The following is a 16,007-nucleotide window of genomic DNA, read 5'->3' as shown; positions in this document are numbered from 1 at the left end:
TTTGGCATAATGCATTAAAGAGGAAGGAAGGAGAGAGAGCGTCCCGCCGAATGATCCGGTAAACGGTACCCTTCACCATACTTAAACAAAATAGCTTGCATGAAGAGAGTTATGAATTTATAATGAAAAAAGTATGCAGAGATCGTGGCAAGTGAAATGACGTACTTTTGTTTAGACACACCTACTAAGTCTGTCGCATTTTTTCTTTAAAGACAGCATATAAAGTACTTCTTACATGCTATCGATTTTCGCTAAGAACCCCAGTAGGTACTTTAAGCCATCAGCTGAAAATTCAACTGCTAATTCTGACTAGACAGATAATAGACACAGTATGTACTATTATGTAGCTTTGAACGTCAACATACAGTGTAGCTAGACAAGCTCGTGATAATCCAATAAGCCAATAACATAATTGGCAGTGACACGCTTCAACCTCCTTAGTAAATTATACGTAAAGATGTATGCAATTGTGCACCAACATTCTTTGTATTATGATTAACTATTCGTTCTAGAAATTTGCCGTTTCGGAAAATTTCATTTGTTTTCATAGTTATATTTACAAGATTAAAATAAAATTCGCACTAAAGTCTCCGTTATTTTCTATTTTCGTTATCAACTGAAATCCGTTTGCTTAAGGTATCGAACAATCGTTTATGCGTGGTAAACCCAATCTATCACTATCTGAATGTCTATTTATTCATGCTGAAAGTGGCCATCTAAGTTATTAAGACTTTTGTAACGAATAAAATCTAAATATTTGTACGTATTATTAAAAATCTTTGAAATTATGACCGTGAGTTTCACTGTCTTGCTCAAAAAATTCTTATAAAAACGATCGGTCATAGGGATTGACCGACTGCAAGAAAGGACATAGATTTCTCCACCTTTAACAATGTTAGTGAAGCCCATTTCTCTAACTAACGGAGACACAGAAATAAAATTATAATTGTTCACTAGCTTTTGTCTGCGTAACCGCTCGCACGCATTGTCGTTTATCTCAAATGCTGCGATTCCAACAGTCCTTTTTTCTGAGAAGGAAGGGATCCTATGTTTTTCTCAGAACAGGAAAGTTTACGTATTTTAACCGTAGCCGTACCGTAGCTTTTACCTTCGACTCACTATTATAGAAGAAAAAAATTCCTACAATATAAAAAAAAAAAACAAATTTAAAAAAAAATCTGAAAATTATAGACTCACTGTTATAGGTGTTCAGTGTGTACCAATACCTACCGTGTTCCTACATGGTATAGGTACCTACCTATAGTGATCTGTTTGTGAGAGCGATTACTCTACGTAATAGTGATAAAGACTCAGTAAATTAGACAGTGTTACCTACTCAGTGTGTACCAATACCTACCGTGTCCCTACAGAATGATTGTACAGTGCGTAAATAGCTTATACAGTGTATACCTTAAGTAAATGATCATAGTGTTTAAAGTGAATGGTGATACCTTGTCTGACATTATATTCTTACGCGTGCTAAATAGTATAGTTAATAATCATAGTCCGATCCAGTGGTAGTAATATACAGCCAACTGATACTTCAAGGGTCAATGATCTCACGCATGGTGAAGCATACAGGGTGTCCATCCAAGAGTGTGATTAAGGACTAAGGAGCTACTCAGAATAAAATATTGATTTGAAACTGAATATTAAAATAAAAGATACAACCGTCGGCCTATCCCGTCGAAGGTGCTTGTCTGTGACACCAGAGGTCCCGGGTTCTAATCCCGGCCAGGGCATGATGAGAAAAGAACTTTTTCTGATTGGCCTGGGTCTTGGATGTTTATCTATATAAGTATTTGTTATAAAATATAGTATCGTTGAGTTAGTATCTCGTAACACAAGTCTCGAACTTACTTCGAGGCTCACTCAATCAGTGTAATTTGTCCCGTATATATTTATTATTATTTATTTATTAATTTTCTTGTGCTTACAAAAAAAAAAGTTTATGAGTAAAATATGTATGTTAGTTAATAGGACGCTGTTATCGTGGTGACGCCGGTAGTTACGGCAATTTACGCGGGCTACTTCGCGATAAACCACTCGTTCCGTTTTTATTGTTAACCCCTTTAATGACTGGTATTTTGTATGTAGCTATTGATTTTAGTCATTTGTTTCGATTGAATATGATGACCTAAAAACTATGTAAACTAAGATTCTCCTTTGCAAAAAATGGCATTGGAATTAAAACGTACATTATTTAATTACACATAAAAATATACTAGTAGGTAATGTTACATTTTTAATTCTACTCATCTCTCTCTCTCGTTTATTTTTCAATTTATATGCGGAAAGATGAATTTTAATTTGACCCAGATATTACAAAACCTAAACTTTATTAATCCAAATCAGGAGTTTTCTGCCCGTAAACATAATTCTTAATAAGGTAATGAATCTTCGGCAAATTGCAAGTAAACATTTATATTGAACTATGACCGCTGGCGTGGGTGTTTATTTGTTTTCATAATGAAGTTATCATTAATCTATACTAATATTATAAAGGTTTGTTTGTTTGTTTATTATTCATCCTTGAGGGCTTCAATGATGCCCAAAATAACTATTCCACGCGGACGAAGTCGCGGGCACAGCAGTATTGAAATAAAGATCTCACGATATCAGTTAACAAGGTGTCTAATTCAGTTTAATTCACTTAAATGGAACCCTAAAAATTTAACAGCTTTACGAACGGTAGATCTGTTCATTATATAATGGTTTTATTACGTTCTAACTGTAGACGTGTTAGACTATTAATTTATAGTATTTCTGTTGTTTCAGTCACAAAATAATAGAGATCCTTGTGTATAAAAAAACCATAAAGAGTTTTGAATCACAATCACACTGTATTTACACTTCTCTGCTTGTAATACACTTATCTTGTTCTAAACTCCACATGTCAGCGTTAAAATACGAGGGATTTTCTTCTTGTATCTATTTAATTTGCAAATTAAATAATAATACTAAGTTATGAGAAACAAGTTTCCACTAGATAGGTATAAAACACTGTTTTTGTGAATGAATAACTCTTTATTGCATATTAATATACATTCACTCTCATGTCACGTGTGTTCCCGGTTGCACCCTTCACAGAAGCGATTCATTCAATACATTGTTAAGAAATATAAAATTTAAATAAGTATACATTTTCTAAACTTCGTGTTAAGTGTTTGGACAAAGAAGAAGGAATTTTAATAGTGCAGTGCGGTCTTATAATCTTCTTATCATATATATATACATATATTTATATAGGTAGCGACAACCAGTTGATGTGATGAGTGACTTTATACGGAACTGTAGTTTAGCAAGCGTCAAAACTAACATAAACAATACGAAAACCTCGTGTGTAATCATTCGCCGTGTTATACCATTATCAGGAGTGAATATCTAGTTTTATAGTTCGACTGACCGAATACTTAAAACATCGTAAAAACACAATGATGTCGTAAACGTTTCTGTCCATAAAGTGTAGATTAGTGAAAGTTAATTAATGATAAAGGTGGATGCATACTTACTTGGTAGGGCTTTGACGTCGAGTGATTCTTTATATGTATATGACGGCCTCTGTGGCTCAGCGGTAGTACCCTTGTCTGTGACACCGGAGGTCCCGGGTTCGAATCCCGGCCAGGGCATGATGGGAAAAGAACTTTTTCTGATTGGCCTGGGTCTTGGATGTTTATCCATATAAGTATTTATTATAAAATATAGTATCGTTGAGTTAGTATCTCGTAACACAAGTCTCGAACTTACTTCGAGGCTAAGAGGTTTTAAACCCATAAGATACCGAATTAAGCTTAAATGAATGATGAAAGAGATAGATTATAGTTAATGTAGTGGGATTATGAAAACACAGCTGTGGCCATGCCGCGAAAGAAATGGTTTCTTCAAATTTATTAGCTCGCTTGACAAATGGCCGCCAGGTCGAAGGGTCGGGTTAATTAACTGAGCGAAGCTCGGAAACCTCGTCACTATTCGTTTGCACAGAGCAAAGAAGGCGATTCTTTGTTGTGACTACAAAATGCGATGGTATAACAAATACCGCACGTATGTATTTGAGATGAGATACATGATTGAGAATATAGATTAAAGTTTATTAGCTAAATTTAATATCAAGAAAATCGTGGTGATAACACAGAAAATAAGTTCAATATGTTTGATTCTGTGAACAGATAGAAGGAGATGCAATGATAAAAATAAATATCATTATAACATGATTGAAATAAATAGATAAGTCAAAGGATGCTTCTAAATTTTTGATCAACCTTTCAACCTTTGCGCAATATGTAAAACAACCTTAAACATATGTGCTTCGTTCGTGGATAAAGGAAAACATTCCTTAATCGTAAATATGAAACAAAAATATTGATTACCACAAGTGTGTTTTCAAGAGTGAGGTCATTGACTCCCGATTTCGGAGGACGCTGTTGATAACGAATTCGTGATAAAAATAAGCTTCCGCGGAACATGTGTTTGTGAAAAACATATTATTTCAGTGAAACAAATGCGTGATAAATAAAATTTAAGTGTAAATTGGACATGACACCTTAAACTTAATATTATTAGTAAAACAAATGAAGATAGTTGTACGGACTTTTACCTTTAGTCACCTCTGACGATATCCTTAGGAATTGATAAAACGATAGTAATACGAAGCGATAATTCATTGTGTTCAATATGTAAATCTGTCAAATCTTTTTATCTTTGAATAATAAATACGAGTATATAGAATAGCATACCCGATTCCTGGTAACGAGTATTTCTTTTCTTTTCAGGAATTATCAGTGAGTCAGTAGTTTAGTAATAAAATGCCGTCTAGCAAAATCAATTACAAATGTCTAGCAATCGACTGAGGTCAACGTTCGCAGAGACCTGCGATTGGGAACACGCTGTATTTGTAGGTGAAAAGGGCGCACCCTGTATGAGAGGCAGAATGGAAATCATGAAGTAATTTTATTTGCATTTGCTTGTCAGATCAGTGAAGATTTTCGACGAATTCTTTTAAAAATTTAATTACGAATACTTGTATTTTTTTTAATATTGATTATTGTTGCGAATATGAAATGTAATCTGATTATCATTTTCGATAGATTGATTTTCTACAAATTGATGTCGGTAGACTGTAAAAACTATAATGAATGGTTTTTTTTCATAGCAAACATTATTTGTTCAAAGCAAAGAAAGAGAATACTCGTAGTCTTATTTAAAATTAATCGAGCCGAGGCCGTCTGCTATATTTTAAGAAATATTTTTTTCAAATTATCAAAAATACTTCACTATCACTTTATAGTATCAGTATAGATGTGTCACACTTCTAAAATACATGAGGCCAAACAACACTGACCTACATCAACAGGGAAAAACAAAACATGGTCGTTAGTTGAATAAAACCCCACATTGTATAACAAACTCAAAATAAACATACAAAAACCCATTTACCTCGCAATACGTCACACCGATTGCCGAAAAAAAATTGTTGAAAAATCTGGTTCACAGCTTTAATCTATGCAGTGTATGGAATAGCGTAAGCCGGAATGTTTTTAATACGGGGCCATGCAGGTATAAAACACTGTGAGTGCAGAAATAAAGTGCGTTTAAAAAAAATTTGCTTTTGTTCGTAGTCCGAACAGGCACGGAATAATAAGATTCCGTTTAAGCCTAGGTGGTCGAACGGTGGAGAATAATCGCTATATACTGGTTAAAATTCTTATAACATAAGGACTCTTTTATTAGCTGCCTACAAATGTTTTTCGCTAAACAAAGCCCTTTGGATGAGGAACAATAAAAGAAAATTGCACCAATGATCTAATACGAGTTAGGTCCCTTTCTGATTGCGGAGGGCAAATTACATTTTATTATTCTTTCCACACATTGTTTTGTAACTGGCACATTAAAATATTAAGCGACACATGCTGGAACAAGAATTAAAATGCGAAAATTGCCACGTCCTCTCATACTTTTTAGTAATCTTTTTACTGTTTTTATTATTTACATCTTTGTTTTTTATTGTTCTTTATCGCAGTTATATTGAAGAGAATATTCTTCTTGTAGGCGATGGGCTAGTAACCTGTCACTATTTGAATTTCAATTCTATCATTAACCCATTTAATTGAACGTGGCCTTTCAGTCTTTTCAAGACTGTTGGCTTCGGCTACCCCCGCAAGAGATATAGACGTGATTATATGTACACGTATGTTTAATAAAGTATGTTGTTATCGGGCTGGTGTTTAACGTTTTTTGTAATACTTTGCATGATTCTGAGTCATGGTCACATATCGATCATAAAAAATTTAAACCACCAACTAGTGATAAAGTCATAAGTAGACAATACACACATAAATGGATGAAAATGATATAACACCCCGTTTTGTTTGCCAAAGAAATGTGTTACTGATTGTCAAAATCACTTCAGGCTCATCAATCTTCATAGCGCGCCATTACTGAAACTTTTTTCATGGCGTTAATAATAATGGATGTCTGGTAATGATTTTATTAAACAAAATTTCTCATGAAAGCTGTTTACATGACGGACATTTTGTAATGCCGCTAAAGTTATGTAGTTGATGTTTAAAGTGACTTACAGTTTTTTTTATTTTGATTTAATCTACTGTGTTTAAGACTATGATTTTGATATAATGAATTATTATCTTTATATTAAATTAAAAAAAAAATTCAATAACTATCACATTTTATCATGTTTTCATTCATTAATTTTTTGAAAGTGATAATGAAAATGATATATATCAATTGGTAGGATGCACTGAATAAAAGTCTTAATAGTTTACAAATTATTAATGAAACAGCTATAAATACAAACATAATTAGCGTTTTTGTATAATTAATTGTTTGCCAAACCGGTTGTATTCATTATCATTTTATATATACGGCAAGGTCGCCAGCAAGTTAAACTTTACAACCTGACAAGCTGCGTTATTGAGTATAAATAAAAAACGCCAAGTTGTCTGCGATTGAAACGATAAAAACATGTCAGCATTTAGTAAGGTGAATTCTTATCTGTTAGTATGTGGAATGTCTAATCTCTGCCTACCCCTCCGGGAAAGAGGCGTGATTTTATGTACCTATGTATGTATGTATGGAATGTCTCATTTATTGTTAGATGCACTACCTAATTATGCAGATAAAATATGTAAAAGCTAGGTTCATCGGAGAATAAAACTTTTTATAGCAGTGGAAGGTCATCTTTTTCAATAGCATCATTTCAAATTTATTCTTTTTTTTATGTTATACCCAATAAGTAAGAGGAGTAGATTTAACTTGGCTTTTCTCGAAACAAGCTAATTGCACAGATCAACAAGAGCTCCGTGGTGGTCCACACCACGCTATGAACAGTCCATTAAGACCCTCGGGAAATCGGTATTTGTTCTTCTTATCTAGTACCGTGGATACTGAGCGAGATACCAAGAAATGTATGTAATACATTGTCCTATAATTTGAGCAATACTGGAATTGATTTATTATTGTAATTTTTTTTTGTAAAGTAGAAGTCAGTGTAAGTAGCTTTGCACAATATTACCATAACCAAGGTTTAGAAAAAATAATTATATCGCATAATCTTTTCATACTATCTCTGTTAAAACTGTAACTGAGATTTACACTTCTATTTTCATGTTAAAAAAATTACGGTCAGAGAACATCTTCTATAAAAATTATCAAAACATGTTTCGCTTTTGTTAACACATTAGATCCGAAGTGTTGTGAAACGATTAAAAAAATAATAATATTTGAAGTTCTTCTATGCACATTCCAGTAACTTTAGGTCTACGTCCGTGTGGTACCAATGAAATGTTATGGCGTTATGGTCGTTTTGTTGTGAAATCCTCGCGCCGCGGCGGGTGGCCGCTGGTACACTTTCATTGCCCTCTATGATTAGTGCTAGTGTTCGCCATTGTTTTTTTTTTAATATAATTACCCATACAATTCTACGTTTGACATACTTTTCCTTTGTATTTTATAGTTGGTGGTCAATAAGGTGTATAATATATTCGTTACTCCGATAAGAGTTTCTGTTTTAGTTACATTTGTAGAAGTCTTTACTGTCGGATACAATTAATGTTCTAGATACTAAAACGCAATTTGTACTGTGATCTTAAAGTCCTTTAACAGACAAGGCTAGTGAAAATTAAAAAAATCTAGCGTCAGCCATTTTATTTACCAATGTTCTCGGTTCTCTATTTTTACTCCACTAAACCAATTTGTTTGTAATAAATCGACACCCCAATCTCCACACTTATTCGTATCTGTAGGATCAATATGTCAAGATGATTGATCTTAATCATAATCTTGTTTACAGCCGCCGCCTGCTTGATATCTTAATAAATTACATAAATTGTTGTTCGAGAGATGGACCGGTTGGAAACTGGTAGTGAACTCAGCGAAATACCGGCGGAATGCACAAAGAGCGAGATAACTCGCCGATCACTGGCGTAACGACTAGTTAGTACATATAAATTTAACAGACAAGTCATGCGATTTAAATAAAGTTCACGGAATTAATTAAATACGCATTGGCTAAAAAAAAACAAACAAACAAAATATACTCCTGTGTGTTTTGACTTTCAAAAGATATAAATATAATATATAAATAAATAATAAGATTCTATTCTATTATGTGCTCGACTGGCTGAACATGATAGAAATTTGATTTCTTGCAATAAAAAGACTAAGTCTTTAAAAACATTTCCGACTTACAAACTACACATTAAAAATTACAATCACTCGAGTATCATAAGCAAAATTTGTGTCGCACATCTTAATTTTTTCATATTATTGATATGACCGTTATTGTTATATCAGTATAGTCAAATCTGACGTAAACTATAACCAAGGCTTTAGTGTGCAAAGTGCTAAAATTATACTTACTTTTCTAACGTAACACAAGTACAATGTACCAACGAACAACACTTAATCTTTGCATAAAACATCTGCCAAGGACTCGCATATAGGTCGTAATTAAACGCCGGGTGTGGAGTAACCGGGGCAGAGGCGGGTTTGAATGTCTCCTTGCTTGTACGCACTATATGTAATCTGATATAGACGAGGGATGTCGCTCTATTTGCTACTGAATTGAATGGTTAAAGTTAACCTTAACGACGTTACTTGTTTTGCGATCATTTATGCAGCTATCGCTATCTATGAATAAGAATCGCCCAGTATTACAAAATAAAATTACTTTTATTAAACAAAGAAGCTCATTATTAACTATAACAATCGCGACCAACAGGTTATCTGTGAATGGTGGCACTCAACGTCCATGTTTCTAGTTGGTATTTTGTCATTACGTAAAGTGGTCGGATTGACGTGCATCAGATATGAACACCTGAATGCATTTGCTGCAGAATGAGTTCGATTCAATTCGTATAGTTTTGTTATATGATTGGTAAAACGATAGATAATTTATAATATTAATGGCAATGTTATGATCTCTAATCGTGAAAGTGCTGTTTAGTTTATGTTAAAAACACGGTTAGACATATTATTATCGTTATTATTTGTTTTAACTTATAGATTTCCGAATCGCCACTTATGACGTCCAAGAAACATACATACATATGGTCACGTCTATATGCCTTGCGGGGTAGACGTCCAAAATAGTCATATTAATCTTTATGACGCAAATTATTGCAATTAATGTATTATAATTTCCTTTTTTTTAGGTACGACAAGTGGGAGCGCGACCGCTCCAGTAGTGGCAGCGGCGGGACCGGCTCGACTTGGGCGGGCCGCGACCGCGAGCGCGACCGGGAGCGCGAGCGGCTTGCGCGCGCGCACCAGATGTCGCACGCGCAGGCCGCCGAGCCGGAATCCTCGTCGCTATTCCCGGCGCCTTTCCGGGTAAGTGACAATTCCAAATACACAATTTGTATGGGCGTATATGGTCAGATTTGATTTCTCTGGTAAGCTTAATAGTGTGTGTATTCAACGTTAGATGATCAAGTAAACTAAAGGATAGGAGGCATAAGTATGAATTGACGGTATGTGCTATCGTATATAGTAATCATAAGTTATATCGCAAAAGCACATATACTTACAATTGCAGTAATTTTGGTACCTTACGTCTATGTCAACGCCTCTCGTAAATAATAGAGGAAAGCGATTTAAAAAACATAGAAAACGGAAGAGGGAAAAAATATTTAAGTAGATACACATCTGACCCGGACAAAAGTTAACACTAAGTCTAATAGAGTTTTGTCCTAACCTTACATAATCCCTATTACATACGCTTGCCAGATGCCAGCTATCTATATGACTGTGATGTCATAAGGTTTTAGTCACATAATAAAAGCAAAATAAGGTTACAAAGTTGTCGGATTCGCCATCTGGTGGTGATAATTATGCTTGTCAGGGTTTAACCCGTTAGCCTTATCTCTGCTTTCTCGTAGCTTTTGCCTTTTATTTGAGGTCTCTTTGTCAGTATTTATTTATTAGTAGTGATCTTTGAGTTCCTAGATTTATCAGTGTTGTTCTTTTGTACAAATTACTTTTAATGCTTTTCAAACAACTTAATTCTCTGTCACTATTTGAAATCAAGTTCATCATTAAACCATACAGTTGAACGTGGACCTTCAGACATTTTGAGACTGTTAGCTGTGATTGTATGTATTTATATTTGTATGTGTGTATGTAATAGTAAACTTTCTATGCATATTTTTTTATTATATTCATGTCACGTTTTAAATAACGACAAGTTATTAATGTTATCACGATTCTTTTCTTATCACATCACAAATCAGTGAAAGTTGAAGCTTGTAACGCTGCAGGGGGTCGTATTCCAGTCAACACGTTTGTGAATTAATAAATTTATGTTTGTTTCATATAGAAGTTCTGGGGGTTTACCGCGAAACAGTCCGTATGTTTGAATTCGAATGTAAGGAACGAGCAGAACAAATATTCGCGAACTGTATATGTAAATAACGCGTGTCGAGAAACGGGTAAAATAAGGAGGATACAGATGTGTCATTAAAATGGGCATAAATAATAATTGCATTGCAACAGATACGTATAGTAATTCTCTAACATTTTCCATTTACACACAAATGTCGATAATTCCATACTATTTATTATTTATGTATATTAAAAATCTTTCAATCTTTAACACTTCCACGCCCAAGACGCTGAACCGATTTTGTATGAATATAGTCAGGTCAAAAAAAAGATACTTTTTTGGAGATTCCCAAGGGAGCAAAGCCGGTCTTATTAAATATAAATTGGACCCATTCCAACAATTTAAAATAAACATTATTTTTTAAGTAGATTTCCTGTGCAACCCTTAATTCACGATTCAGGCTTCACCGCGCAAGAAGACTTGTTTGTATTTCCCGACATAATGTTAGATACTGATTGCTCCCCGGTAACGTTTGATCCGCGAATATCATCAAATTGTTTCGTAACTCTCTCAAGTTTGTGTCGGACAGGAATTGCATGTGGTGTACCAAGGATTCTTATTAATGGAATTTATTACATATATGTACTCTTAAATACCAATAACAAATAGTATGCAGGGGGATCGTGGCAAGTAGAAATTTAACCTCTGCCTGTGTCGCCCCTCCGGAAAAGTGGGGTAATTTTATGTATATGTGTATTCACTACAATAAAGAAACATAGTATGCTTGATTCATTCAGTTCATTATTGTTAAGCAATACATAAATATTAAAATGTTGTATTACTCAATAAGTACTCAGCAACACTGAAAAATAACTATAGAAAAGGAAATAGGAATTTTTGTCTTTCACTTCAGAGGTGATAAGACACTTTCTGATATTATATCAACATTGTATTACCCTGTTTGAATTTAGATCATTTCTTCTTTATGGAGATATTTGATTTGTCAACAACGCTTTAAGTTAAATTTAAACTTTAAAGTTTAAGTTTTATAACTTGCAAAGAAGCATTTCTAAGAATCACTTCAAACTGCATAAATCGTATTACATCTAGGCACATAACAGTAAATATGCGATGCGTTTCCACTCTACCGTTTCTACGATCGCTTACTCCGAAGCTATTTAGTGTACAGTCGGCAGAAAAACATATTATAAAAACAAAACATATAATAACGTCTATATCCCTTGCGGTATAGACAGAGCCAACAGTCATCAAAACACTGAAAAGGCCAGAAACATGTTATACCTTACTCAATGGATTCTAAGAGCTTGATGATCACGCAAAATGTGTCATCATTTGGATGCATTCTATGGAAACAATGGACTGGATAGGACTAGTGGCTGTGTGTCTACTCTGTTATTTCCTGCAATAGAAAAGATTGGTTGTAATCCGTTATTTCGTATTCTGAACTGAAGACAATGTTAGACCCTTATTTGTTAGACTACCTTCATATCAAATTTCATAAAAATTGTTTTAATAGCCATTAAAACGTTACCGACAGCTTTAAGTATTTAGATTAGTTGGGAGTACTATTAATAAGGAATTAATAATTTAGTACTAGCAAAGTCATAAATTCAAGAAATCAATCTTGTTTTGACCTATCCAATCTACTGAATAATATTTGCGCACGTCATTGGTTGTCAGAGCATGCAATGTGCGACTCAATGCGGTAAAAGTGAAGCCTGATATGATTCCGTACCTATGTTAGCACGTGCACGCCTCTCGATCTCGCACGTCGTGTGGTTTTCCTCCTCCGACCAGAATCACCAGATCTCCGATAAGGCGACGAGTTTTACTACGATGATGATCAGAAACGATCAACGTAGGAGGAAGCGCGCGAGGCCAAGTAATTCTGGCCGTGTCAATGTCGAGCGAGTTCGAGGCCGCCACCTTGTTTACGGTTTGACGAACGTTATTACACTTATACGTTTCGTGTAGAAAATTGTCGCCAAATTATATAAAATTTTGTCAGATGTTTACTTTACGGTGTAATTGACGTCGCGTTTTTTTGTTTACATCATAGTTATTTTGTGTAAGCGGTTAGGCGACACGCGTTGATACATCTTGTGTAACATCAAATTTGTAAGTCTCGACACGGATATCAATAACATTGACAATTTTAAAATGATCGTTCAATTCGAGGCGCGTTTGACAAAACGAGCGATTCCCAACCTATTAATAAATTAGACCTCGGTTAATTCGGGAAGCCCCTCAACTGATAGTTAATTCGGTATCATAACAGTTTTTTAAAATGGTCGTGTTATCCGAACAGTGCATTCGCTCGCTCGACCCACTTTGAACGACACATGCATAAACGAGTGTAATTAAACCGCTCCACTCCGCCCCGCGGCACTAGCGGAATGGAAACCACGGTAGGGAGAGAGTAGCGGCATCCTTGTTGTATATAAATATATGATGGATCAGGCCAAAGGCTTGGATAGGACACATAACTCTTTGAATGCGTTGAATTGTCATTTGGTGCAAGTTTTTGATAACGTGGTTCGGGAAATTTAAAATGAAATAATGTCTAATGTTTTACTTTATTGAAGTTTTGAAGGTCATAATTTTTTAATACTCGAATAGTGAATCTGGAGATGACTCGGATGAATGGAAATGCAAAAAGAAAGAGTTTATTATGCTAAATTGATACATTAGTTTTATCATCAGTTACTTTAACGTAATAATACAACATCAAGATCTTGTATTTGTCATAACACTTATTGATAATTTTATAATGTGTTCAGTCCATAAACCATTGAATGGATGATATCATCATCTGTTGCGCATAATGTGTACTAACACAAATAATAGGTATGTAATAGTTTGAAATTGCCATAAAAACTGTTAAGTACATAAAGTCATGATGTACTCTGACAACAAATTACGTTTACTTAGCTGGTATAAGTTTTAACTTTAACGTCGGTTTACTATGTTCTATTACTTCCCAAGATATCATGATTATCATCTCGTTACTTATCTTTTTCACGAACCGCTGAGATGTTTTTATTAAATTTGTCAATATTTTCATAAAATTTCGCCTCTTTTCCGGAGAGGTAAGCAGAGTCTACTTCCCACATGCTACTGTCCCTGCATACTTCTATCGCTTCATCCACATTCATAATTTCATTCGTGCGAGCTCGTCAATATTTATTTTGACAGAAACATTCACAAAAATGATTCCCAGCTTCACAAACAGAGTAAAATCTCATAGCTGAGTATAAAATGGGTGTGTGGTGCACCCATTGTCTCCGCGTTGGGTGTTTCGATTTTCCTAACGTATGCATTCAGAGTCGCGAGCGCTTTGTAACAAAGATAATGGCCGCCGAATGAACAGCTGTTTAGCTGAATCGTCTCCCGTTTTGTTGCCATCAGCCAAATTGTTGCTACCAGCTATGTTATTGCCGTTTGACTTTTTGATGTACTCTATACTGATCGCATCATATTTTGCCTCCTTTTCCATAAATTCAGAATGTCACTTCGTGTTCCACCATCTTGTGATGTGTAATAAACAAAATTTTAAGATCTGCTTCGTACACCTTGATAGAAACTCCACGATAGATTTTTCATCAGTATTTGCCAAATTTAAACGGTCACAAAATTAACCTACCACACGGCATTAAAACGATAACCAACGGTGTACAATGACGTAATATTGGGTTAGGCCCCGCCTCGGGTATATTGGTGGCTGTTCGTTTTGCCATAGTGTCTGGCCGTGCCGTACTGTACACGTAATGATACAGTTTCGCGACGCTTCAAGGACGCCCTCCAAGTGCCGCACGTGCCTAATAGATATGTCATACAAATGTATAATTATGTCTGAGAAATCTGACGGACTCGCTCGGAGAGTTAATGTAATGCTATCATCAGATATTTCTAAGGTAATACAGCGCAAAATCGTTCATAGAGGATATAGGTGTGTATTCCTATTTTAAGTGTTTTTAATTAGAAAATGGCAAGGGAAATAAATAGAAGAATACTGCATGTTAGTTGTCCAATATACATATGTTGAAAAGTATTTTAGGTATCTTGTTACATATATCATTATAATTAGTGAATTCCTTAGCCTTACACTTACTTCGTGAATAATATTTTTATCAATAAGACCTGATTACGGTAGATGTAATTTCGGTATAATATGAAAATCTTGAACGACATAATGAAAACTACACCTGAGCGAAGCCGGTCAGTAAACATTTCATAGACATCCTGCGTTCTCTTTCGCTCCACACTGGCGGAACGAGACACAAGATGGAGGTTTTCATCAAGTAATATCCATTTCCTGCGACTTTATGTCTCCCTAGTTTTCTTTGTTGCGAACTTTATGTTTATTTACTGCTTCGACTATTTTAATAAAGGTGTTTTATACGCTAGTACCCTTTCTCGGGGCTCTGCTATTTTATGAATTTCCAGAATTACTGTAACGGCGATTGATTACTACAATATTACTGTCTGTATGATAAATTTCATTAAAATCGGTTCATAAATTTACCCTCTACATTGGATATAGGTATAGGTATTTATTTTTAAGGAAGAATACATTTTTTGTGTGAACATATCACCGTATCATCAGAATGTAGGTCACGATGATAGATATCAATGATTATGCAATTATAAATGATGAACTGGAAATACACATACACATTGAATTTATAAACGGCTGCCTTTTGTTTTCCATTTGAATTAAGCTTAAACTAAATGTTGCTCTTCCCTAATTAATATTTCCATATTGTACCATTGCTTCTTGCAGTTCCTAAAAAAATTAATATAAAATACGAAATATACAGGGTGACATTTAAAACAACTGCATCCTTTTCAACATAGACTATACCCATGCTTCCATATATATTTAATAAAACTTGAAACTTTACATAGCTATTTATTTTCGTTGCATGAACCAACAGGTAACAGTTAATGAATCAAACGTCAAGTGAGCCAGGTCGACATAATTAACATGCCGTAACTCATTAAATGCGATAAGCACAATAACCACAATGACTAAATGCCACGTCGAGAGACTGCATCGTCTAGACGCTCTCATTTCGTACGAGCCTCGTGGAGGAGGAGGTGTGGGGGACCTCCTTCCAGTTCGCAGACAGTATGCGGCCGCGGTGAA

General features: G+C 34.8%; 1 protein-coding gene across 4 annotated transcripts in view; it reads left to right on the top strand.

Annotated features, from left to right (window-relative positions):
- The window catches only part of LOC106135587 (AF4/FMR2 family member lilli), a 202,368-nt gene that overhangs the window by 103,147 nt on the left and 83,214 nt on the right, over positions 1-16,007 (top strand). For all 4 annotated transcript variants that reach the window (XM_060950203.1, XM_060950201.1, XM_060950202.1 and 1 more), the window contains exon 3: positions 9,669-9,846. In XM_060950203.1, the coding sequence (XP_060806186.1) occupies positions 9,669-9,846 (178 nt within the window). The remainder of the gene's footprint in view (positions 1-9,668; positions 9,847-16,007) is intronic.

Source organism: Amyelois transitella, chromosome 21 (assembly GCF_032362555.1).
Source record: "Amyelois transitella isolate CPQ chromosome 21, ilAmyTran1.1, whole genome shotgun sequence".
Taxonomy (NCBI): Eukaryota; Metazoa; Arthropoda; class Insecta; order Lepidoptera; family Pyralidae; genus Amyelois; species Amyelois transitella.
The sequence above is the reverse complement of the archived record's forward strand: the minus strand, read 5'-3'. Positions and strand labels throughout refer to the sequence as shown.